Raw genomic sequence first — 25,753 nt, 5'->3', positions numbered from 1 at the left:
TCTCTCTGTGTGTGTGTGTGTGTGTGTGTGTGTGTGTGTGTATATGTGAATCTCTGTGTGTGTGTGTGTGTGTGTATATGTGAATCTCTGTGTGTGTGTGTGTGTGTGTATATGTGAATCTCTGTGTGTGTGTATATGTGTGTATATGTGAATCTCTGTGTGTGTGTGTGTGTGTGTGTATATGTGAATCTCTGTGTGTATATGTGTGTATATGTGAATCTCTGTGCGTGTGTGTATATGTGAATCTCTGTGTGTGTGTGTATATGTGAATCTCTGTGTGTGTGTGTATATGTGAATCTCTGTGTGTGTGTATATGTGAATCTCTGTGTGTGTGTGTGTGTGTGTGAATCTCTGTGTGTGTGTGTGTGTGTGTGTGTGTGTGTATATGTGAATCTCTGTGTGTGTGTGTGTATATGTGAATCTCTGTGTGTGTGTATATGTGAATCTCTGTGCGTGTGTGTATATGTGAATCTCTGTGTGTGTGTGTGTGTGTGTGTGAATCTCTGTGTGTGTGTGTGTGTGTGTGTGTGTGTGTGTGTGTGTGTACCTCGTTGATCTTGGCGTCGGTAGGAGCCTGTGCATCCTTGGTCTGTTTGATGTTCTCCACCATCTTCCTGATGAAGGCGTGGCTGTTGTTCTCATTCTTAGACATGATGATCTCCAGGATGAACCACAGAGACCTGGGGAGGGGGAGAGGAGGAGGGAAGAACGGAGAGGTGGGAGGATTGGAGGAGGAGGGAGAGGAGGAGGGAAGAACGGAGAGGTGGGAGGATTGGAGGAGGAGGGAGAGGAGGAGGGAAGAACGGAGAGGTGGGAGGATTGGAGGAGGAGAAGGAGGAGGGAAGAACGGAGAGGAGGAGGGAAGAACGGAGAGGAGGAGGGAAGAACGGAGAGGAGGAGGGAAGAACGGAGAGGAGGAGGGAAGAACGGAGAGGAGGGAAGAACGGAGAGGAGAAGGGAAGAACGGAGAGGTGGGAGGATTGGAGGAGGAGAAGGAGGAGGAGGAAGGAGTGGAGAAGGGGGAGGAGGAGGGAGGGAGGAGTGGAGAAGGAGGAGAAGGGGGAGGAGTGGAGAAGGGGGAGGAGTGGAGAAGGGGGGAGGGAGGGAGGAGTGGAGAAGGAGGGAGGGAGGGAGGAGTGGAGAAGGGGGAGGAGGAGGGTGGGAGGATTGGAGGAGGAGGAGAAGGGGGAGGAGTGGAGAAGGGGAGGAGGAGGGAGGGAGGAGTGGAGAAGGAGGGAGGGAGAAGTGGAGAAGTGGGAGGAGGAGGGAGGGAGGAGTGGAGAAGGAGGTTAGTTATTTGTATAAAGTATTACTCTCACCATTTTGCAGTTCATTATAATCATCTATATGTCGCTATGTTTTTTTGCTTTGATGATGTTAGATAATATGACTGCCGATCAAACTGTCTGAATTAAGAGAGAGAACGATGGGTGAGGGTGCTTGAGAAAGGACTCCCAGCTCCCAAAGAGACTGATATGTCAACACAGCAGGCTACGACAGCAGGCTACGACAGCAGGCTACGACAGCAGGCTACGACAGCAGGCTACGACAGCAGGCTACGACAGCAGGCTACGACAGCAGACTACGACAGCAGCCTTCCCCGTAGCTCAGTTGGTAGAGCATGGTGTTTGCAACACCAGGGTTGTGGGTTCGATTCCCACGGGGGGCCAAGTACGAAGAAAAAAAAAAAATAATAATGAAATGAATATGAGATGTATGCATTCACTACTGTATTTTGCTCTGGATAAGAGCGTCTGCTAAATGACTAAAATGTAAATGTAAAATGACTACGACAGCAGACTACGACAGTAGACTACGACAGTAGACTACGACAGCAGACTACGACAGCAGACTCACTCCTTGATGTCTTTGAGTTGTTCGATGTCCTGGACCTTGATGTAGTCTGGGTCGTGGACCAGCAGGTGGATGGCATAGGGGACCACATACTCAGGGAGCAGAGAGAACAACTTCTCTGGAATATATAAAAACACACACAGACAAGTTAATACACACCATAGTCCAACATTAACAATGGCCCACTGGCCTGGGGCAAGTAAAAACATGCATGGGGCCAGTGGATCTCAGTGCGTTTGATGTTCCAGTTTGAAATGAACATGCTCTGTTGCAGTCTGCCATAGAAAACTGCGGCGCTGTTTGTGGAGTCATTCTGTTAACAAACTTTGTAAAATGTCAACAGTGAACATAGACAGTAGCCTATTGCTAATTTGATACTATAAAACCACACCTTGCATTCGTCTGGGCTAATGTGGCCAGATCTATAGCTTCTCTCATTTGAGAAGTTGTCTTAAAAAGGGCAACGTCCTATTTTGCCCACACACAGCACTTGGATGGCATAGGACTGATCTGGTTTCATGGAGCAGAATAGGACTGATCTGGTTTCATGGAGCAGAATAGGACTGGTCTGGTTTCATGGAGCAGAATAGGACTGGTCTGGTTTCATGGAGCAGAATAGGACTGGTCTGGTTTCATGGAGCAGAATAGGACTGGTCTGGTTTCATGGAGCAGAATAAATAGTATCCAGGACTGGTTTGGTTTCATGGAGCAGAATGTGTGTGTGTGTGTGTGTGTGTGTGTGTGTGTGTGTGTGTGTGTGTGTGTGGGGGGGGGGGGGGCTGTGCCCATCTCTCTCACCGCTGACGGCAGCGTGTTGTTTAAGGTACTCTCTCCTGATTGTGATGTTCTTCACCAGACACTGCCTGGCGTGGGCCCGTCTCTCCTTCACAGGGTCCTTGGCACACAGGGCAAACACCGCCAGGTACTCCAGGGGCAGACGCAGGCGACACAGACCCTTATGGAGCTTCTGGGCAAAGCCCTGGCGCACCTGGTAACACTCATCCTGGAGAGAGAGAGGGGGAGCGAGAGAGAGGGAGGGAGGTAGAGAGATGAGGAGGGAGGTAGGGAGGCAGAGAGGGAGGCAGAGAGGTGGAGGCAGAGAGGTGGAGGCAGAGAGGTTGAGGCAGAGAGGTTGAGGCAGAGAGGTTGAGGCAGAGAGGTTGAGGCAGAGAGGTGGGGGGAGGGAGGGAGGTGGGGGGAGGGAGGTGGGGGGAGGGAGATAGACAGGTGGAGGGAGGGAGGGAGAAAGGGAAGTAGAGAGAGAGGAGATGAGAGAGAGGGGGGAGGGAGAGAGGTGGGGGGAGGCAGAGAGGTGGGGGGAGGCAGAGAGGTGGGGGGAGGCAGAGAGGTGGGGGGAGGCAGGGAGGTGGGGGGAGGGAGGTGGGGGGAGGGAGGGAGGGAGGTGGGGGGAGGGAGATAGACAGGTGGAGGGAGGGAGGGAGGGAAGTAGAGAGAGAGATGAGGAGAGAGAGGGGGGATGGAGAGAGGAGATGAGAGAGAGGGGGGAGGGAGATGAGTAGGTGTTTTGAATGAGGGAAGAACAGGACGTGTGTGTGTGTGTGTGTGTTCTTACATTGATGACCAGGGCACAGAGTTGGTACTGCTCTAGGGTGATGATCTCATGGTAGCAGGGCTCCTGTGCCAGCTTCAGGAGGGCACACGCTGCTGCCAACCTCAGCCTGGACATATCTGGTTTACTGTGGAGGGGGGAGGGAGGGAGCATGGAGAGGGGAGGGAGGCAGAGGTGTGGAGAATGAGAGGAGAGAGAAGAATGTGTCAGGTGTGTGTGTGATGTGGTGTGAGTGGTGTGTGTGTGATGTGGTGTGTGTGTGGTGTGTACCCCATCTTGCCCTGCTCTGTCAGGTCTCCATCACTGTGTAGTATAGCAGTCAGCATCCTCAGAGTGGAGTTACCAGACTTAGACAGGGTGTTCTTTACGCCCAACAACCACCTCACCATCAACTTGATACCCTGGATCTAGAGAAACAGAGAGAGGGGGAGAGAGAGAGGGGGGGGAGAGAGAGAGAGAGAGAGAGAGAGAGAGAGAGAGAGCGAGAGAGGGGGGGGAGAGAGGGGGGGGAGAGAGGGGGGAAGGAGGGAGGAAGGGTGGTGGAGGAACAGGAGAGGTTACAAACCTTTGCTTTGAAATGGGGACAGCAGACTTTCCCTTAACATTATTTCTTAGCCCCCGCTGCACTGAAGTGATACTAACTACCTTTGTCGTTATGAAGCCTTAGCTAAGGAGCTAACTACCTTTGTCGTTATGAAGCCTTAGCTAAGGAGCTAACTACCTTTGTCGTTATGAAGCCTTAGCTAAGGAGCTAACTACCACATAATAGTGGTTATGTTCTTGACTAACACATCTTGACTAATTTTGGAAAATGTATTTTGCTAACAATTTGTTCTCCATTTTCATCAACTCTTTCACCTCACATCAGTGTTGTCAACGGACCAGGAGGAGAGCTGCCATCTAGCTGGAGGGAGTAAAATATAACTATAACTATGAGGCTGAGCAGAGAGCTAGAGATGCGTTATCTTCACCCAAGTCCTCTGATTGGCTCAGCTCCAACTTCAGATGGTTGATTCAAAAACCACAATGTGCTAGAAGCCTATTTCAGCGTATTTTATGGTAGTTTTTTGTACCAGCGTACTTTGACCTCAAAATGCGTACAGGTTGGCAAGTCTAGTACAGTGAGACAGAGCTGGGGGAGAAGGACAGACAGAGGAGGGGGAGATGGAGAGAAAGGGACCAGAAGAGGAGAGGGGGAGGTTGGGGAAGGCGGTAGAGGAGAGGGGGGAGGTTGGGGAGAGAGGTAGAGGAGGGGGGGGGGTTGGTGAAGGAAGAAGGGAAACCAACCTTGGCCAGGGTTTCAGAAGACACCTCATCATCAGGAACCCACAGCTTGGTGGTCTTCTTACCTGGGATCTACACAACAACCACACATCCACAATAAACAGAGAATGTTACAACCAGGAACACTGTGATCCGTCTTTTGATTTGAGAGGAGAAGCCAAGTGTTCTGTCTGTGTGTGTGTGAGCGTGTGTGTCTGTTTGAGGGTGAGTATGTGTACACCCACCCTGTCGCTCATGAGCAGGTCCTTGACTATGAAGTTGGCCACCAGTGATTTGAGCGGAGCGGCAAACTGTTCTGGGGCCAGCAGAGCCAGGTGACCCAGAGTGGTGAGAGGGGTTATCAGCTGATCCAGGTCCTCAAGGTCCAGGCCTTTATGCAGCGGCTGGGAAGAGAGAGACAAGACATTTAACTATTTACTTTATCATCTGTTTACATGTGTACAACTTCAAGGGCCGGTTTCCCCAGACGCAGATTAAACCTTGGCCCAAGAATCACTATTTAGAAAGCTTTTCAGTTGATCTTCTGGTTAGAATATAATACTTCATAATATAATATTTTACTAAATAATTGCTTGATTGATTGATAGGAAAGAGGGCTGAAAAAGTGTAGATATTAGCAGAAAAATTCTAGATCGTATTGGCAGACTGGTCCTCACCTCAAAGATCTGAGCGAAGTGTGTGTCTCTGTGTGTGAACATGGCATGGATACAGTGGATGGCATACTTGGCCTGTCGAGGCGGTCCTCTCTTAGCCTTGGTCTGCAGTACTGGCAGCAGGACACTAGGGGGAGAAGAGGAGAACATTAGAGAGAGGACCCCCACTGTAACAAACCAAATGGTCTGCAGTACTGGCAGCAGGACACTAGGGGGAGAAGAGGAGAACATTAGAGAGAGGACCCCCACTGTAACAAACCAAATGGTCTGCAGTACTGGCAGCAGGACACTAGGGGGAGAAGAGGAGAACATGAGGACCCCCACTGTAATAAACCAAATGGTCTGCAGTACTGGCAGCAGAACACTAGGGGGACAAGAGGAGAACAGAGGCAGGACCCCCACTGTAATAAACCAAATTGTCTGCAGTACTGGCAGCAGAACACTAGGGGGACAAGAGGAGAACATTAGAGAGAGGACCCCCACTGTAATAAACCAAATTGTCTGCAGTACTGGCAGCAGAACACTAGGGGGACAAGAGGAGAACAGAGGCAGGACCCCCACTGTAATAAACCAAATTGTCTGCAGTACTGGCAGCAGAACACTAGGGGGACAAGAGGAGAACAGAGGCAGGACCCCACTGTAACAAACCAAATGGTCTGCAGTACTGGCAGCAGGACACTAGGGGGAGAAGAGGAGAACAGAGGCAGGACCCCACTGTAACAAACCAAATGGTCTGCAGTACTGGCAGCTGGACACTAGGGGGAGAAGAGGAGAACCGAGGCAGGACCCCACTGTAATAAACCAAATGGTCTGCAGTACTGGCAGCAGGACACTAGGGGGAGAAGAGGAGAACAGAGGCAGGACCCCACTGTAACAAACCAAATGGTCTGCAGTACTGGCAGCAGGACACTAGGGGGAGAAGAGGAGAACATTAGAGGCAGGAATAACAGGGAAATAAGACTTTTCCCTGGGGAGAGGAGGTTTATGAGCTGCCTGGCTGGGCTGTGGGACAGTGGATGACCTGTTACATTTGGATAGTTCAAATGGAACCGTTGACGGGCCTCCCGACTATCAACCAATCAGCATCCAGGATCCAAACAACCAGTTATATAATACACATTCATACACTAGAAGGCTGTTTTACACACTACAGCAGCTTGTTCAATGGGATGCAATGTCCAAAAAAAGACATTAGCAGAATCGTTACGTTGTAATCTATAGAAAGATGATTGTTTGACGTGGTCGGCTATCCCAGAGACTTCAGTCTAATGATAACATCAAGGTAACACAATCAAAGAGCTTTATGGGGGGAAACATTTGCATACATCAAGAAATGGAAAACTGGAAAAAGTAGTGAACTCACGACTTGATGCGAGGAAGGTATGTAGGTATGTAGGTATGTATGTATGTATGTAGGTATGTAGGTATGTAGGTATGTATGTATGTAGGTATGTAGGTATGTAGGTATGTAGGTATGTAGGTATGTGTGTGTGTGTGTGTGTGTGTGTGTGTATGTGTGTGTGTACATCTATTCAACACAAACATTTGACATTAAACTCACGACTTGATGCGAGGAAGGTATGTAGGTATGTGTGTGTGTGTGTGTGTATGTATGTAGGTATGTATGTATGTAGGTATGTGTGTGTGTGTGTGTATGTATGTGTGTGTGTACATCTATTCAACACAAACATTTGACATTAAACTCACGACTTGATGTGAGGGAAGCTCTCCTCCATCTTGCTGCCTGTGTTTTTAAATATCTGCAGCGCCGCCTCGGCCACCTTCTCATCGTCCATCTTCAGACAGCCCAGCAGGGATTCAAACGTCTCCGCAGAGTGGAACGACACCGGGTGGGTAAACGACAGGACCTGGAGGGAGGGAGGGAGGGGGGGAGAGAGAGGGGGGGAGGGAGGGAGGGAGGGGGGGAGGGGGGGAGAGAGAGGGGGAGATGACAACAGAGAGAGAAAGGACAGGAAGCCAGAGAGGAGAAAGAGAGAAAGGGAGGGAGGGGGGTGAGAGAAGGGTGAATGACAACAGAGAGAGAAAGGACAGGAAGCCAGAGAGGAGAAAGAGAGAAAGGGAGAGGTGAGAGAAGGGTGAATGACAACAGAGAGAGAAAGAACAGGAAGCCAGAGAGGAGAAAAAGAGAGAGAGAGAGAAATACCTTGAGTAGTTCCAGTCCTGCCCTGATGGCCTGTTCAGTAGGAACTCCCTCTTCATCATCCTCAGCTGTTCCATCTATCGACTTGTTCACCTGCTTTACCAGAGCACTGGGAGGGAGGGAGGGAGATGGAGAGAGGGACGGAGGGAGGGAGGGATGGAGGTAGGGAGGGAGAGAGGGACGGAGGGAGGGAGGGATGGAGGGAGATGGAGAGAGGGCGATAGGGAGAGGGCGGTAGAGAGAAGGAGGGAGGGCGGTAGAGAGAAGGAGGGAGGGCGGTAGAGAGAAGGAGGGATGGTGGTAGAGAGGGACGGAGGGAGGTAGAGAGAGGGAGGGAGAGACGGAGGGAGGGAGAGAGGGAAGTAGAGAGCGAGGGGGAGGGAGGTAGAGAGAGAGGTAGAGAGAGCGACGGAGGAAGGTAGAGAGAGAGAGGGACAGAGGGAGGTAGAGAGAGGGACGGAGGTAGAGAGAGAGGGACGGAGGTAGAGAGAGAGGGACGGAGGTAGAGAGCGAGGGACGGGGGGAGGGAGGTAGAGAGCGAGGGACGGAGGTAGAGAGCGAGGGACGGAGGTAGAGAGCGAGGGACGGAGGTAGAGAGCGAGGGACGGAGGTAGAGAGCGAGGGACGGAGGTAGAGAGCGAGGGACGGAGGTAGAGAGCGAGGGACGGAGGTAGAGAGCGAGGGACGGAGGTAGAGAGCGAGGGACGGAGGTAGAGAGCGAGGGACGGAGGTAGAGAGCGAGGGACGGAGGTAGAGAGCGGGAGAGAGAGGGACGGAGGTAGAGAGCGAGGTAGAGAGAGGGATGGAGGGAGGGATGGATGGAGAGGGAGGGATGGATGGAGGTAGAGAGCGGGAGAGAGAGGGATGGAGGGAGGGATGGATGGAGAGGGAGGGATGGATGGAGGTAGAGAGCGAGGGACGGAGGTAGAGAGCGAGGGACGGAGGTAGAGAGCGAGGTAGAGAGAGGGATGGAGGGAGGATGGATGGAGAGGGAGGGATGGATGGAGGTAGAGAGCGAGGGACGGAGGTAGAGAGCGAGGGACGGAGGTAGAGAGCGAGGGACGGAGGTAGAGAGCGAGGGACGGAGGTAGAGAGCGAGGGACGGAGGTAGAGAGCGAGGGACGGAGGTAGAGAGCGAGGGACGGAGGTAGAGAGCGAGGGACGGAGGTAGAGAGCGAGGGACGGAGGTAGAGAGCGAGGGATGGAGGTAGAGAGCGAGGGACGGAGGTAGAGAGCGAGGGACGGAGGTAGAGAGCGAGGGACGGAGGTAGAGAGCGAGGGACGGAGGTAGAGAGCGAGGTATGGAGGAAGGTAGAGGGAGAAACAAAGTCCGAGAAAGACAGGGTTGAAAAGAGAGTGAGAGAGAAAACACAACGTAAGCAAATCATAGACCAGTCACCTTGTGTGTTAGTGTGCGTGCGTTCGGGTGTGCGTGCGTGCGTGCGTTCGGGTGTGTATTACCTGATAGACTCTGTGTCGATGTGTACAGGAGCGATTCTTTCCAGCAGGAACTTGACCATCTCTAAGAAGGGATTACTGGGCTGTTTAGGACTGCCTAACTTCTTAGTGATGTCTCTCTGGAGGACACACACACACACACACACACACACACACAGTTTCTGTTAGGGAAATGTGGCGTCAAACATTTGACTGGCAGCATTTTATTTTACCGAACATTTTCAGAAATTTGCCGGACCCATCGAGTAACCTGATTATGGCATCCACCCACGGTGTTCAGAATGACATTTAGTTCATGGCCATTCATCTTAACAGAACATGCAAGTCGAGGATGCAACGATGTGAGATCCTTCTTACTAAAGTCCGATGCCCACATTTTTCCTCAGCCATCAAGATGAGTAACGAACAGCAAAACCACTAGCTTATGTCAATCTGCTATCGCCCATAAAATAGAAACGTTTCCCTATTCTATTGGTCAACTTGACAGGAAATACAAATTATACCAAAGACTATGGGACAGTTGTGGGACGATAGATCCCACATACAACCAGCCTAGGCTATATTAAAGAAAAAATACATTCCAAAAAATATTAAAAATAAACCTAAAAAATGCAACAGATCAGAACGTTTAGCTTAAAAATGTTGATAATCTATTATTTCTTCACATTATAAGCTACGCAAGGTAGTAGGCTACACACAAATGTTCGTTCCATAATGCAATTAGCAGAAAAACACTTGTCGAAAGTGAGCGGTTTCATATCCATTAGAAAAGTAGAAAGAGGGGAGATCTAAGATGTAACAACTAGCACGGGATGCTAATATGACTAGGATTATCAACAACTAGCATGGGATGCTAATATGACTACGATTATCAACAACTAGCATGGGATGCTAATATGACTAGGATTATCAACAACTAGCATGGGATGCTAATATGACTACGATTATCAACAACTAGCATGGGTTCACTAATATGACTAGGATTATCAACAGCTAGCTTGGGATGCTAATATGACTAGGATTATCAACAACTAGCTTGGGATGCTAATATGACTACGATTATCAACAACTAGCATGGGTTCACTAATATGACTAGGATTATCAACAACTAGCATGGGATGCTAATATGACTAGAATTATCAACAAATATGACTAGGATTACCAACAACTAGCATGGGATGCTAACATGACTAGAATTATCAACAACTAGCATGGGATGCTAATATGACAAATTATCAACAACTAGAATGGGATGCTAATATGACTAGAATTATCAACAACTAGCATGGGATGCTAATATGACTAGGATTATCAACAACTAGCATGGGATGCTAATATGACTAGAATTATCAACAACTGGCATGGGATGCTAATATGACTAGGATTATCAACAACTAGCATGGGATGCTAATATGACTAGAATTATCAACAACTAGCATGGGTTGCTAATATGACTAGAATGATCAACAAATATGACTAGGATTACCAACAACTAGCATGGGATGCTAACATGACTAGAATTATCAACAACTAGCATGGGTTGCTAATATGACTAGGATTGTTCTTTTGGTTACAGGACAATGAAAGGACGTTTCAGATTTTGCTACTTTGAAGTACCTCATAATACAGTGGGGGGGGGGGGGGGGGGAGTATTTGATCCCCTGCTGATTTTGTGCGTTTGCCCACTTACAAAGAAATGATCAGTCTATCATTTTAATAGTAGGTTAATTTGATCAGTGAGAGACAGAATAACAACAAAAAAATCCAGAAAAACGCATGTCTAAAATGATTTGCATTTTAATGAGGGAAATAAGTATTTGACCCCTCTGCAAAACATGACTTAGTACTTGGTGGCAAAACCCTTGTTGGCAATCACAGAGGTCAGACCTTTCTTGTAGTTGGCCACCAGGTTTACACATCTCAGGAGGGATTTTGTCCCACTCCTCTTTGCAGATCTTCTCCAAGTCATTAAGGTTTCGAGGCTGACGTTTGGCAACTCGAACCTTCAGCTCCCTCCACAGATTTTCTATGGGATTAAGGTCTGGAGACTGGCTAGGCCACTCCTGGACCTTAATGTGCTTCTTCTTGAGCCACTGCTTTGTTGCCTTGGCCGTGTGTTTTGGGTCATTGTCATGCTGGAATACCCATCCACGACCCATTTTCAATGTCCTGGCTGAGGGAAGGAGGTTCTCACCCAAGATTTGACGGTAGATGGCCCCGTCCATCATCCCTTTGATGCGGTGAAGTTGTCCTGTCCCCTTAGCAGAAAAACACCCCCAAAGAATGTTTCCACCTCCATGTTTGACGGTGGAGATGGTGTTCTTGGGGTCATAGGCAGCATTCCTCCCCCTCCAAACACGGTGAGTTGAGTTGATGTCAAAGAGCTCCATTTTGGTCTCATCTGACCACAACACTTTCACCAGTTGTCCTCCGAGTCATTCAGATGTTCATTGGCAAACTTCAGACGGGCATGTATATGTGCTTTCTTGAGCAGGGGGACCTTGCGGGCACTGCAGGATTTCAGTCCTTCACGGCGTAGTGTGTTACCAATTGTTTTCTTGGTGACTATGGTCCCAGCTGCCTTGAGATCATTGACAAGATCCTCCCGTGTAGTTCTGGGCTGATTCTTCACCGTTCTCATGATCATTGCAACCCCACGAGGTGAGATCTTGCATGGAGCCCCAGGCCGAGGGATATTGACAGTTCTTTTGTGTTTCTTCCATTTGCAAATAATCGCACCAACTGTTGTCACCTTCTCACCAAGCTGCTTGGCGATGGTCTTGTAGCCCATTCCAGCCTTGTGTAGGTCTACAATCTTGTCCCTGACATCCTTGGAGAGATCTTTGGTCTTGGCCATGGTGGAGAGTTTGGAATCTGATTGATTGATTGCTTCTGTGGACAGGTGTCTTTTTTACAAGTAGCAAGCTGCGGTTAGGAGCACTCCCTTTAAGAGTGTGCTCCTAATCTCAGCTCGTTACCTGAATAAAAGACACCTGGGAGCCAGAAATCTTTCTGATTGAGAGGGGGTCAAATACTTATTTCCCTCATTAAAATGCAAATCATTTTAAAACATTTTTGACATGCGTTTTTCTGGATATTTTTGTTGTTATTCTGTCTCTCACTGTTCAAATAAACCTACAATTAAAATTATAGACTGATCCTTTCTTTGTCAGTGGGCAAATGTACAAAATCAGCAGGGGATCAAATACTTTTTTCCCTCACTGTATGTTGTAAAATGTTCAGCTTTCCAACAAATAAGTATATGTTTTCAAAATGCATACTGCCTCCACCTCATAGCAAAGTGGTGTGTGATGGGCTGAGCGTTTGCTAAAATGACTAAAATGTCTGATGAAGCCTGCTTCCCGTTGCCGATACATTTGCTGTATGAGAGGCTGTAACAGCAGCAGCTCTCGCTGTCTGACAGATTTTACACTCCAAGGCTTTGTATCTGTATGCTGTGACCGTGTGGTAAATAAGATGCATAACAAATATAAAACACACGCACCAATTTAAATCCACTAAATTATACAAATTATCCTGTAGACCAATAGGCATGACCGGTCAAATGCATTTCCATGGACTGGTGTTAATTAATAGGCTGAAAAGCATTATGGGATTGTTTTCCTTCTTCTACCGGACATTTGGCCGGTGCCAATTTACTTTATCAGCTTTTCAACAAACAAAAAAATTCCGGCCAAAAGCCGGCTGGTACACGCGAATACCGGCTGGTACACGCGAATACCGGCTGGTACACGCGATTACCGGCTGGTACACGCGAATACAGGCTGGTACACGCGAATACCGGCTGGTACACACACACATCAGTATAATCACACACACATTCAAACATCAGTATAACAGGTTACTAGGCTGTTTAGGACTGCCTGGCTTCCTAGTGAAGTCTCTCTGTAGAAGGATAAGTAACGGGGGGCCCTGGGTGGAGCAGCAGTCGAGGCGCCACTACAGCCAGGGGTTTGATCCTGACGGCCAGGCGGGTCACGTTTCAGAGGACGGCCAGGCGGGTCACGTTTCAGAGGACGGCCAGGCGGGTCATGTTTCAAAGGACTCATGACTCCACCTTCGCCTCTCCCGAGCCCATTGAGAAGTTACAGAGATGAGCCGAGGGACCTAATTATATGCTTGTGGCCACACCACCCTGAACACGCCTGTTAGGGCCTGGTTAGAACTGGGACAGGAGACCGCCTGGGAATACCAGGTGCCGTAAGCAATAACAAAAAAAGCAACAAAAAAAAAGGAAGGAAGGATAAGTAATAAAAACATACGCAATCGCGCACACACGCTCTCTCTACTCACCACACAGACTTGGGCCTGTTTGCAGGAGCAGGCCGGTGAGACCAGGGTCTCTAGTTGGTTTCTGATCCGCTCATCATCATCCAGGACCTGGGCTAGCTTCTTCACAAAGTCCTGGGCCTTGCCTGGGTCTGGAAGGTTCCCTGGAGATACACACGGGGGGGGGGGGGGGGGGGGGGGGGGGGGGTTAGTGTTGAGAGAGTGTGTGTGCACTTTGAAAATAAATGTTCTTCGGCTGTCCCCTATTTAAAAAAAACTCTTGGTCAACCAAATGTGATCTGTTCGTTCGACCAATCGATTGGTCAAGATGTTTAAACATGCATTTTTCCATATATAGTCACCCTATGTGTTTTAATAAAATCAACTATATACATTGAGCTTGTCTGATGCTTTAAGCGCACTGTTTGCTGAAGTAAGACAAATGCCTCAAGAGGGAACCAGAGATCTAGATAACCAGAAGAAAAATAACTATCCTCTTCACCTCTCCTGCTGGCCTTCGCAGATTCTGCCATTACTCTCCTGAAGATGCCGGTAATAGGCTACACGAGGAGTCGGCAAGCTTTCTCATGTTGAATGCCAATTTATCTTACCATTTCTACCCATCTGCGTGCCAGTTACGGTTTTCATTTGCAAATTCTCACGACAGTTTCATTTCATTTACAATAACGTCTTCATATCTCAAAATCATTGTCATGTGGTTAATCAACATTCTATCTAAATGAATATCCTATAAATTACATTGGCTACACACAGCCTGTCTGCAACCAACTTCAAACACTGCACCAACTATTAACTTGGGTCAGGCCTGAAGCTTGCACGAGCGAACTTGCAACATTGTATAAAATAATCTGGGCCCTCAGCGTTTCCCGTGCCAGTGAGCTTGGGACAGACACAGCTGTAGGCTATTTTCACTAGGGATAAGAAGCAGTGGTTGACTTGGGCAGGAAGCTCACCGGAGCAGAGTACCGGCACCTCAACCTTTCTACTGCTCCTGTTCTACTGCTCTTATAGAATATTAGCTCAAAAGTATTGTGGATCTCCTGCACCTAAATATAAACAGTACTAGGAAGCAAAATGAGTAACAGAACCTATTTCAGTCTAACTCAAGAACTGATAAGAAGTAATCAGTCTTCCCTGTGGCTCAGTTGGTAGAGCATGGTGTGTGCACCGCCAGCATGGTGTGTGCAACGCCAGGGTTGTGGGTTCGATTCCCACGGGGGGCCAGTACAAAACATTTTTTTTTTTGCATGAAATGAAATGTATGTATTCATTACTGTAAGTCTCTCTGGATAAGAGCGTCTGCTAAATGACTCAAATGTAAATGTTATGGAAAGGCAGACAGCTGGAAAGATACTTCAGATACTTTGAGGAACTATTGTCATTCTAAACGGATGTAAAAACAGTCTTTGTTTGCTTGACGTTTGAGGTGAAGAAAAAGTTACTTTGAGAAGCTCCACAGGTGGTGCGTTAGGCCAATCAGAAGACTGGAATAATAATATTGAATGCATTAACAGAAATTACCGTAACCAAAGTAATAAATATTGGGCCTCCCGAGTGGCGCAGGCGTCACTACAGACCAGGGTTCGTTCCCGGGCTGTGTCACAACCGGCTATGATCGGGAGTCCCATAGGGCGGCGCACAATTGGCCCAGTGTCGTCTGGGTTAGGGGAGCTATACTTGGCTCAACGCGCTCTAGCGACCCCTTGTGGCGGGTCGGGCGCCTGCAGGCAAAACTCGGTGGTCAGTTGAACGGTGTTTCCTCAGACACGTTGGTGCGGCTGACTTCCGGGTTAAGATGGCAAGTGTTAAGAAGCACGATTTGGCGGTACATATTTCAGAGAAAGCATGACTCGCTCTTCGCCTCCCGAGCCCGTTGGGGAGTTTCAGCGATGACACAAGATCGAAATTGGGGAGAAAAAGGGGGTTAAAATAAAAAATATATACAAAAGTAACAAACATTGTAGATTAGAAATGATAGGAATTAACGTTAAATATACTACTGGTGATATATGTAATGGGGAATTAATATAGACTAAACAATCAAACAATTCACACAATGAAGTTCTGAAACAACGAATGTGAACAAACTGGCAAGAGAGCGAGAACATTCTGGAGAGAGAAGTGCATTGTGCCTCTGGACACATGGTCAATCCCACGCCAGCATTGGCCGTGCAGCATTTACGGTGATACAGCCTCAGCAGTAGTCAGGGCGTTCACAGTTCACGGAGCAGTGCAGCTGTTGTCAAGGTAGCGAGTTTGTCTTTTCTACAGGATGTACCTACCGTTAACCAATCATGTCAATGCAGAGCTATACAGAGCCCTCCGCATTGTTCCAACATTTGGGAGGTGCATGGTAATGTGGTTCGGAGCTGGATTTGACCTCTGCGTGTCTCTGGAGGGACCGCCATTCCGTCACACCTTCCATATGGAGCCTCACACCACATTTTCAGATCAAGCATAAATTGGCTTTTAGTCTAGGCCTCCGCAATGGATTAGTTCACTGAGATGGGCACCAACTATATATTTGTTGCTACTCAACTAAAACAATCTCGGTCGACCAACAGCCTAAGGACCAAACAATCGACCAGTCGACTAATTGGGGTCAGCCCTAGTCCCCATAGAATCATCTTTTTAGGTTCCATGTAGAAACCTTTTGGGTTCCATGTAGAACCTTCAGTGGAAAAGGTTCTACATGGAATCCGAAAGTGTTCTACCTGGAACCAAAAAGGGTTCTTCAAAGGGTTGTGTGTGTGTGTGTGTGTGTGTGTGTGTGTGTGAGGGGTGGGTTGAGTGAAGTTGACTTACTCGTAATCACCATAACCTTGGCAAACACCGCCTTGCTACCCGCATCAGACTGAAAAAAACCAAAACAATATTTAGTGTTCCAATACATTTCAGTAGCAGAGTATATATAAAACATTCAGCATTAGGAGCAGTAGCAGTTGCTTAGCAGTACCTTGGGCTGTTTGACCAGGTCCAGGAGATCTTTGACATGGTGTCTCAACATGTTCTGACACTTCCACATCTCATTCAGAGCCCTGGGGGTGGGGAGGGGGGGGGGGGGGGGAAGAGAGAGAGAGAATGCTATTAAAACATATAGTAAGTCGGCCACACAGAAGCTCTGCTAAAGGAGGACAGTAGCATATTACAGTAGCATTGGTTAAGTATGGAGGAGGCTGGAGACAGAACCTCTGCTGACTAAAGCATGTTTTCATCACCAGTAAGAAACTGTTAGCCATTGGCTGCTAACAGCTGAGAACTGCTAGCCGTTGGCTGCTAACAGCTGAGAACTGCTAGCCGTTGGCTGGTAACAGCTGAGAACTGCTAGCCGTTGGCTGGTAACAGCTGAGAACTGCTAGCCGTTGGCTGCTAACAGCTGAGAACTGCTAGCCGTTTGCTGCTAACAGCTGAGAACTGCTAGCCGTTTGCTGCTAACAGCTGAGAACTGCTAGCCGTTTGCTGCTAACAGCTGAGAACTGCTAGCCGTTGGCTGCTAACAGCTGAGAACTGCTAGCCGTTGGCTGCTAACAGCTGAGAACTGCTAGCCGTTGGCTGCTAACAGCTGAGAACTGCTAGCTAACTGGCAAACACAAAAACCGTCTCAAACTTTGGGAGGATAGACCAGCATAAAATGGTCATATCGCCCTCAAAAATGTACAGTCAAAGAGGAGAATAATTATTCCGTTTTTTCCTAAATAGAGGCATACTAAGACAAATTAAACGTGACAGAGTAAATGATAACACTTCATAGTGCAGGAAATTAAGAAATGGATTTAAATGCTGGAAGTGAATGATGATATTAAACAATTTATTTAGCAAATGAGCAAAAGCTGTGTGCATTAAGGAAATAGAAGCCTGGCTCCAATAAGCACCTGTTGTGTTCAGTGATTTAAGCAAATAAACACCTGGGCTATTCATTTAAGTTTTATGGTATACAGTTACTGTAACAGCCCTAAGCATTAGTATTTTACAGTAGCAGAGGTACATTACAGTAGCAGAGGTACATTACAGTAGCATTGGTTAAGTATAGAGGGAGCTGAAAGGTAGGGAGGGAGCTGGAGTCGAAAATAGGACAAGACCTAATTGTAAGTGTGAGACTTACTTGACAGCGTTAGTGTCCAGGGTAGGGAGGGAGGGAGAAACAGGAGACTTACTTGACAGCGTTAGTGTCCAGAGTAGGGAGGGAGGGAGAAACAGGAGACTTACTTGACAGCGTTAGTGTCCAGAGTAGGGAGGGAGGGAGAAACAGGAGACTTACTTGACAGCGTTAGTGTCCAGAGTAGGGAGGGAGGGAGAAACAGGAGACTTACTTGACAGCGTTAGTGTCCAGAGTAGGGAGGGAGGGAGAAACAGGAGACTTACTTGACAGCGTTAGTGTCCAGAGTAGGGAGGGAGGGAGAAACAGGAGACTTACTTGACAGCGTTAGTGTCCAGGGTAGCGTAGAGATAATACAAACACTTCATCCTCTCTGTAGTCTCCAGGTTGTGAGGTACCATGTACTGGGCAAAGATACGCTCTACCAACAACCTGACAGACAGAGGAGAGAGGAGAGGAGGGGAGAGGATGTGAGGAGAGAGAGAAAGGATGTGAGGAGAGGAGGGAGGGAGGATGTGAGGAGGGAGAGAGGATGTGAGGAGAGGAGAGAGGATGTGAGGAGAGGAGGGAGGATGTGAGGAGAGGAGGGAGGATGTGAGGAGAAGATATGAGGAGAAGAAGGGGAGAGGGGAAGGAAAGGTTATAAAGAGGAGAGAAACGAGAGATGGAGTTATAACATTACAGGGGGATATAGGGAGCTTTATTTTATTTCAGTCTCAATCCACACCCTTCTAACATGCTCTCTCTCTGATTCTCTCTCCATCTTTATATTCTACTAGCCTCTCCCCTCCTCCTCTTTCAGCAGTGTCGGAGTCTCTAGGAGTCCATCATTTCTCATTACACTCATTTAACAGAATTATCTTTTTACATCTGCCAGCACACACACACACACACACACACACACACACACACACACACACACACACACACACACGGTAATCTAACCCGTCTTTCCATTTAGACAGACTTGTCGTTGATGCTCTGGTATTCCCTTCACACACACAGTGTCACACACACACACAGCGTCACCCCCCCCCCCCCCCCTCCTACCTGTCGTCGATGCTGTTCTGATAGTAGATGTGTAGTAGTTTATCTTTGATCCAGGAGATCTGATTGGCTGCCTCCTTGCCCCCCTCTCCCTGGAGAGAGTACTTCTTATAGATCTGAGCCAGTCCCATCATGGCCTCTTTACGCACACGCCACTATGGAGGGAGAGAGGGGTAGGGAGAAGAGTGGAGAAGGAAGGGGGAGAGACAGACAGCAAAACGTTGACCACTAGGAAGTTCACAACAACACATACGAATCCATTCCTTCCTAAACACACCCAACTCCTACCCTCTTGTCCAGAGTCCTCTCCTTGACAAAGTTCAGCAGGGCGTCGTTGACCAGAGTCAGGTCCTTCTTGGCCGCAGTTACTATGGAGACGATGACGTCGTGACGGATGGCCTCCTCGGGGTCATGTGACCTAACCTTAAGGAATTCTGGGAAACGTAAGAGGGACAGTTTGACCTCCGATCAATAACTTAACGTGTCACATGATTGACTGATCAATTGATTGATTGACTGACTGGTTGGTTGGTTGCTAGATTGATCAACAGTTACCAGTCTTTTGCTAGGTAAGGCTGACCAATGATATCACAGAATAACTGGCTGGCTGGCGTGATAGTTCCGATGAGGTCCTTGGCCAGGTCTGGGTGGTTCATGATAATATTGATAGTTCCGATGAGATCCTTGGCCAGGTCTGGGTGGTTCATGATAATATTGATAGTTACCTGTGAGGTCCTTGGCCAGGTCTGGGTGGTTCATGATAATATTGATAGTTACCTGTGAGGTCCTTGGCCAGGTCTGGGTGGTTCATGATAATATTGATAGTTACCTGTGAGGTCCTTGGCCAGGTCTGGGTGGTTCATGATAATATTGATAGTTACCTGTGAGGTCCTTGGCCAGGTCTGGGTGGTTCATGATAATATTGATAGTTACCTGTGAGGTCCTTGGCCAGGTCTGGGTGGTTCATGATAATATTGATAGTTACCTGTGAGGTCCTTGGCCAGGTCTGGGTGGTTCATGATAATATTGATAGTTACCTGTGAGGTCCTTGGCCAGGTCTGGGTGGTTCATGATAATATTGATAGTTACCTGTGAGGTCCTTGGCCAGGTCTGGGTGGTTCATGATAATATTGATAGTTACCTGTGAGGTCCTTGGCCAGGTCTGGGTGGTTCATGATAATATTGATAGTTACCTGTGAGGTCCTTGGCCAGGTCTGGGTGGTTCATGATAATATTGATAGTTACCTGTGAGGTCCTTGGCCAGGTCTGGGTGGTTCATGATAATATTGATAGTTACCTGTGAGGTCCTTGGCCAGGTCTGGGTGGTTCATGAGACAGTGGGAGGCAAACTTAACACACTCCAGTCTGATGGGCACGTGGATATCATTGAACCTGACAAGACACAAACAACAACCTCTAAAAAAACAAACAGTGACCTTAAAAGCCTGAATCTATGCATCTGTAACACACAGAGCTATGTCTTACTATACTTGTGAGAACTTTTTGGGGACCAACAATTAAAAATACTATTTCCCTTAAATATAACCCTAAATCTAGCCTTAACACCTAAGCCTAAACCCTAACTCTAATTTTAACCCCAACCCTAAAATAGCCTTTTTACAAGTGAGGACCAGCTAAATATCCTGGTACTCACAGGTATAGTAAAACGTGCGCACACACACACACACACACACACACACACACACACACACACACACACACACACACACACACACACACACACACACACACACACACACCATATAGGTGTAACAGGTAAGAGGAAAGCATTTAGCCAGTATCCCTGTCTCACCTGCCCAGGTAACACTGCCACAGGGGTTTGTTCTGTGCTGCCAGCTCAGAGTCTTTAGCTCCAAACATCTTAGCTAATAGCTTGACCACCTGGAGACGCTCATCATTATCATTACTCTGGAGAGGGGGGAGAAAGAGAGGACAGAGAGCGAGGAAGGGAGAGAGAGGGAGAGCAGAGAGAGAGGGAGAGCAGAGCGAGGGAGAGCAGAGCGAGGGAGAGCAGAGCGAGGGAGAGCAGAGCGAGGGAGAGCAGAGCGAGGGAGAGCAGAGCGAGGGAGAGCAGAGCGAGGGAGAGCAGAGAGAGGGAGAGCAGAGAGAGGGAGAGCAGAGCGAGGGAGAGCAGAGCGAGGGAGAGCAGAGAGAGGGAGAGCAGAGAGGGAGAGAGCAGAGAGAAAGAGAGAGCAGAGAGAAAGAGAGAGGAGAGAGAAAGAGAGAGGGAGAGCAGAGAGAGAGGGAGGGAGGGAGAGAGATAGAGGTTATCATTCAGTAAACGAGAGGTAGTTAGTTTGTCCTTGAAGTGTGTGTGTGTGTGTGTGTGTGTGTGTGTGTGTGTGTGTGTGTGTGTGTGTGTGTGTGTGTGTGTTATACCTTGAGTTTAAACTCTAGCTGTGGGAGTACAGACAGCAGTAGATGGCTGTCTATGTTGTAGAGCTCCAGGATCAGGTCAAACACATGTTCTGACAGATCGCTGACAGACGTCTTCCCCAACATCAACACCAGGTTGAAGAACTGATGGAGAGACACAAAGAGAGAGCGAGAGAGACACCGAGAGAGACAGAGACACATAGAGAGAGAGAGAGAGAGAGAGCCAGACAGAGAGACACACAGAGAGAGCATTAGTACACAAACACAAACAACTGTCGTCAATATCACATTGCACGAGCAACTTCCGAAACCCAAGTTAAGAGGGAACGGAGGAGAGAAAGAGATGAGAGAGAGAGAGAGAAAGAGAGAGATGGGAGGTGCAGTAAAATGTACTTACATTAGTGATGTAGGGCTCTATAGCCTGAGCTGTCCTCTTCAGCAGAGCCTTGGCCAGGTCATACGCCTGCTTGTTCAGGTTCTACAACAGACACGTTTCATAAAGAAAATACACAGACATGCACAAGGTGAAACAGGCATTTCATCACTTTTAATTGTACTTTTATTTAAAAAATATATAGCCATTTAAGTAAATCATTTGTTATAGAAAACAAAAATAAATAAAAAATATATGTTACAGATACTGTCATTATGAGAACGGTGTCCTGCGGTACCTTTCATCACCAGCAGGGGTCTCACAGTATTACTGAACATAGAGACAGGCCGGTCTCACAGTATTACTGAACATAGAGACAGGCCGGTCTCACAGTATTACTGAACATAGAGACAGGCTGGTCTCACAGTATTACTGAACATAGAGACAGGCCGGTCTCACAGTATTACTGAACATAGAGACAGGCTGGTCTCACAGTATTACTGAACATAGAGACAGGCCGGTCTCACAGTATTACTGAACATAGAGACAGGCCGGTCTCACAGTATTACTGAACATAGAGACAGGCTGGTCTCACAGTATTACTGAACATAAGAGACAGGCTGGTCTCACAGTATTACTGAACATAGAGACAGGCTGGTCTCACAGTATTACTGAACATAGAGACAGGCTGGTCTCACAGTATTACTGAACATAGAGACAGGCCGGTCTCACAGTATTACTGAACATAGAGACAGGCTGGTCTCACAGTATTACTGAACATAGAGACAGGCTGGTCTCACAGTATTACTGAACATAGAGACAGGCTGGTCTCACAGTATTACTGAACATAGAGACAGGCTGGTCTCACAGTATTACTGAACATAGAGACAGGCTGGTCTCACAGTATTACTGAACATAGAGACAGGCTGGTCTCACAGTATTACTGAACATAGAGACAGGCTGGTCTCACAGTATTACTGAACATAAGAGACAGGCTGGTCTCACAGTATTACTGAACATAGAGACAGGCTGGTCTCACAGTATTACTGAACATAGAGACAGGCTGGTCTCACAGTATTACTGAACATAGAGACAGGCTGGTCTCACAGTATTACTGAACATAGAGACAGGCTGGTCTCACAGTATTACTGAACATAGAGACAGGCTGGTCTCACAGTATTACTGAACATAGAGACAGGCTGGTCTCACAGTATTACTGAACATAGAGACAGGCTGGTCTCACAGTATTACTGAACATAGAGACAGGCTGGTTCACAGCACCAGAGACAGTGGATGCAGTGATTAGCCAACACTCCAGCCAACGGGCTAACACACACACACTCTAAGGCTAAATACAACAGTGTGTGTGTGTGTGTGTGTGTGTGTGTGTGTACATTGTGTGAATAAGTAGTGTCCGGCAGGTCTGTGAAACAGTCCACGTTTTAGATGTGTGTGTGTGTGTGTGTGTGTGTGTGTATGTGTATGTGTATACAGCACTTAGTGACATCTGCTGATGTAAAAAGGGCTTTATAAATACATTTGATTGATTGACATGCATGTGTGTTGTGCGTGCATCTTGTGAGTGTGACTGTGTGTGTTTTCAGTGTGTGTGTGTGTTTCTCTGCGTGTGTGTGTGTGTGTTTCTCTGCGTGTGTGTGTGTGTGTTTCTCTGCGTGTGTGTGTGTGTGTGTGTGTGTGTGTGTGTGTGTGTGTGTGTGTATACCTTGTGTGCAGGCACCAGATTGACCAGCACAGTGTCCAGTAGTTCCTGTGACACGCTGTCTCCCTCACAGACGATAGAACTCATCAGATCCACCATGTGCATGTGCACCTTCTGGTTGTGCCCGTTGCTACGGAAACAGGAGTCAAGTAAAATCACATTTTGTCCCTATATCACTTTTCATAAAAAAATATTTTTTCAACACAGATCTTTATAGTAACTTGGGACCGTACACTCTGTGGCCAGTTTATTATGTACACCAATCTAGTACCGGGTCAGACCCCCCACCCCCACAGAACAGCCTGACTTCTTCGGGGAATGGGTTCTACAAGGTGGGTTGTTAAAAACGTTGCTCAATTGGTATCAAGGGACCTAACGTGTTCCAGGAACACATTCCCCCCACCATTACACCACCTCCACCAGCCTGTACCGTTTAACACCAGGTAGGATGGGGCCATGGACTCATGCTGTTTACTCCACATCCTGACTCTGCCATTAGCATGACACAACAGGTAACGTGATTCATTGGACCAGGGGATGTTATTCCACTCCTCAGTTGTCCAGTGTTGGGAATCGCCTGCCCACTGGAGCAGCTTCTTGTTGTTTTTAGCTGATAGGAGTGGAACCCGGTGAGGTCGCTCCGTTGCAACAGTCCATCCGTGACAAGAACCGATGAGTTGTGCGTTCCGAGATGCCGTTCTGCGCCGTTATTTGTCTGTCTGTGGCCCAACTGTTAGCTCGCACGATTCTTTGCCATTCTCCTTCAACATCTCTCATCGACAAGCTGTTTTTTTGCCCACAGGACTGCAGCTGACTGGACGTTTCCCATTTGTGGCATCATTTTCCAGTAAAACCTAGATACGGGAAGGGACGCGCCCGGAACCCAAGATCATAGCACGCTCTAGTCACTCGTTCCGCCCATTCTAACGTTTAATCGAACAGTAGCTGAATGCCTTGATGCCTGTCTGCCAGCCACGGCCATGTGACTCACTGTCTGTAGGAGCTAACCATTTTCGTGAACGGGGTGTACCTAGTAAACGGGCCCACTGTATGCATCACTGTATGTATCAAGCATCTAGGATTGCTGATCTAGGATCAGGTCCCCTCCTGTCCATGTAATCTTATTCATTGTGACATAAAAAGGTAAAACTAATCCAAAATCAGCTCTCCTATTCTGAGACCCTTGATACATACGGCCCTCGGATTAAAAAGGGCAACTTCACCACGTTTGAACTTTTCTTTGTGACATCACAGGATACACTGTAAAAAAAAATATTCTGTGGGGGAATTGAAATGGACAAAAATAATTTAACAAACATATAGTTAATAAAAAAGGTGTTCAAGTCGTTTTAATGATTTGTTATTTTAATTTTACCCCCCCCCCAAAAACAAAATATTTAGAGGATAACTAAAGAGATAAAATGTTTATTTTAATACATTTAGTACATTATTATAATAACTCACCTTAATCATTTTAAGTTGTTGCTAACAACTTTCCCGTTTTTAGAGCATTGTGGGTAATTCAACATCTAGAGAGTGATTATTTTATACAATGTTGTACGCATGATTGAAGAAAATAAAAGTATACTTCTACATTAGTATTAAGCAGCGTGTTGTGCTATGAGGTGTAATGGATCACGATGACATCAAAAACCGTCAGGCAGAATGACATTCAATGATCAGACCACCATCACCATCCTTAATGACAAGAGGCTAATTCAGCAACATGCACTGCTTTCAGTCCATCCCCCAGGTAGGATACTCCTGGTGGGCTGAACACTGCTTTCAGTCCATCCCCCAGGTAGGATACTCCTGGTGGGCTGAACACTGCAACCCCCAGGTAGGATCCTCCTGGTGGGCTGAACACTGCTTTCAGTCCATCCCCCAGGTAGGATACTCCTGGTGGGCTGAACACTGCAACCCCCAGGTAGGATACTCCTGGTGGGCTGAACACTGCAACCCCCAGGTAGGATACTCCTGGTGGGCTGAACACTGCAACCCCCAGGTAGGATACTCCTGGTGGGCTGAACACTGTGCTCCACAATACCTACTAAAGTAGGTTCAAATGCCACATGATCAAATACAGTGAACAACGTTAAACATGAAGCGTTTTCGAAACACTAATATGTTGGCTTCACTAAAAATATATCAACTCATATTGAATAATATTATCAGTATATCCAATACATTTTTATGCGTATTATTAATTCCCTGAACTTACCATGAGTTACATCTACTAATAATATTATGTGTCTTCTTGTTGCCGTAAATTATTTTTATAGTGTAGGACTAAAAGAAAAAACAGATTTTTCAAAATGAGTTTCAAGCCCAAGGGAGGGTATTTTCTTGCTCTCTCCCCCATCGTCGCCACGAATATCACTGTTAGAAAAATAACTGTTTTTAAATTTTGATTTCATCGGCAACCATTTAAATAAAAAAAAATTGATATATTTTTTTTTTTCTACAAAAGCTGATTTCAGATATGACGACACTGGTATTATGCTGGAGATAAGAGGTTGAAAAGTGGTAACAACAACCCCCCCACTAATAAGCAGCATCCAGAGCCAGGCAGACTAGGATGAAGTTAACAGACACGGATGTAAAAATCAGTTTTTGTATGTTTCCTCCCTGATGGTTACTGTTAGGATTGGGGGGGGTTGTTAGCGGATCCTAGATCTAGGCATTACTCACATTGCTAAGACCACTACCCTCTCTCTATTCACCAAGATAAAACACACACACAATAGTCATCACAATAGTTAAAAAGGTATTTTAAAAAGACAATTCCAATAAATGCAACAGTTGGACGATGGATGAAGACACTCCAAA

At 47.2% G+C, this 25,753-nt stretch overlaps 1 protein-coding gene across 4 annotated transcripts in view; it reads right to left on the bottom strand.

Annotated features, from left to right (window-relative positions):
* LOC115204626 (sister chromatid cohesion protein PDS5 homolog B) overlaps nt 1–25,753 on the bottom strand; it is an 81,568-nt gene that overhangs the window by 22,146 nt on the left and 33,669 nt on the right. For 3 of the 4 annotated variants that reach the window (XM_029770297.1, XM_029770298.1, XM_029770299.1), the window contains 22 exons: nt 22,928–23,054; nt 21,229–21,309; nt 20,835–20,975; nt 20,248–20,363; nt 19,732–19,826; nt 18,723–18,868; nt 18,438–18,589; nt 17,706–17,819; nt 16,248–16,329; nt 16,097–16,145; nt 13,295–13,434; nt 8,984–9,099; nt 7,526–7,631; nt 7,069–7,229; nt 5,365–5,488; nt 4,933–5,091; nt 4,712–4,780; nt 3,695–3,831; nt 3,428–3,551; nt 2,653–2,857; nt 1,858–1,972; nt 548–680 (listed from right to left, as the gene is read on the bottom strand). In XM_029770297.1, the coding sequence (XP_029626157.1) occupies nt 548–680; nt 1,858–1,972; nt 2,653–2,857; nt 3,428–3,551; nt 3,695–3,831; nt 4,712–4,780; nt 4,933–5,091; nt 5,365–5,488; nt 7,069–7,229; nt 7,526–7,631; nt 8,984–9,099; nt 13,295–13,434; nt 16,097–16,145; nt 16,248–16,329; nt 17,706–17,819; nt 18,438–18,589; nt 18,723–18,868; nt 19,732–19,826; nt 20,248–20,363; nt 20,835–20,975; nt 21,229–21,309; nt 22,928–23,054 (2,692 nt within the window). Of the gene's footprint in view, nt 1–547; nt 681–1,857; nt 1,973–2,652; nt 2,858–3,427; nt 3,552–3,694; nt 3,832–4,711; nt 4,781–4,932; nt 5,092–5,364; nt 5,489–6,101; nt 6,271–7,068; nt 7,230–7,525; nt 7,632–8,983; nt 9,100–13,294; nt 13,435–16,096; nt 16,146–16,247; nt 16,330–17,705; nt 17,820–18,437; nt 18,590–18,722; nt 18,869–19,731; nt 19,827–20,247; nt 20,364–20,834; nt 20,976–21,228; nt 21,310–22,927; nt 23,055–25,753 lie in introns of those variants that run through there. The other variant, XM_029770300.1, reaches the window with a different exon arrangement.

This window comes from Salmo trutta, chromosome 12 (genome assembly GCF_901001165.1).
Source record: "Salmo trutta chromosome 12, fSalTru1.1, whole genome shotgun sequence".
Classification (NCBI taxonomy): Eukaryota; Metazoa; Chordata; class Actinopteri; order Salmoniformes; family Salmonidae; genus Salmo; species Salmo trutta.
The sequence above is the reverse complement of the archived record's forward strand: the minus strand, read 5'-3'. Positions and strand labels throughout refer to the sequence as shown.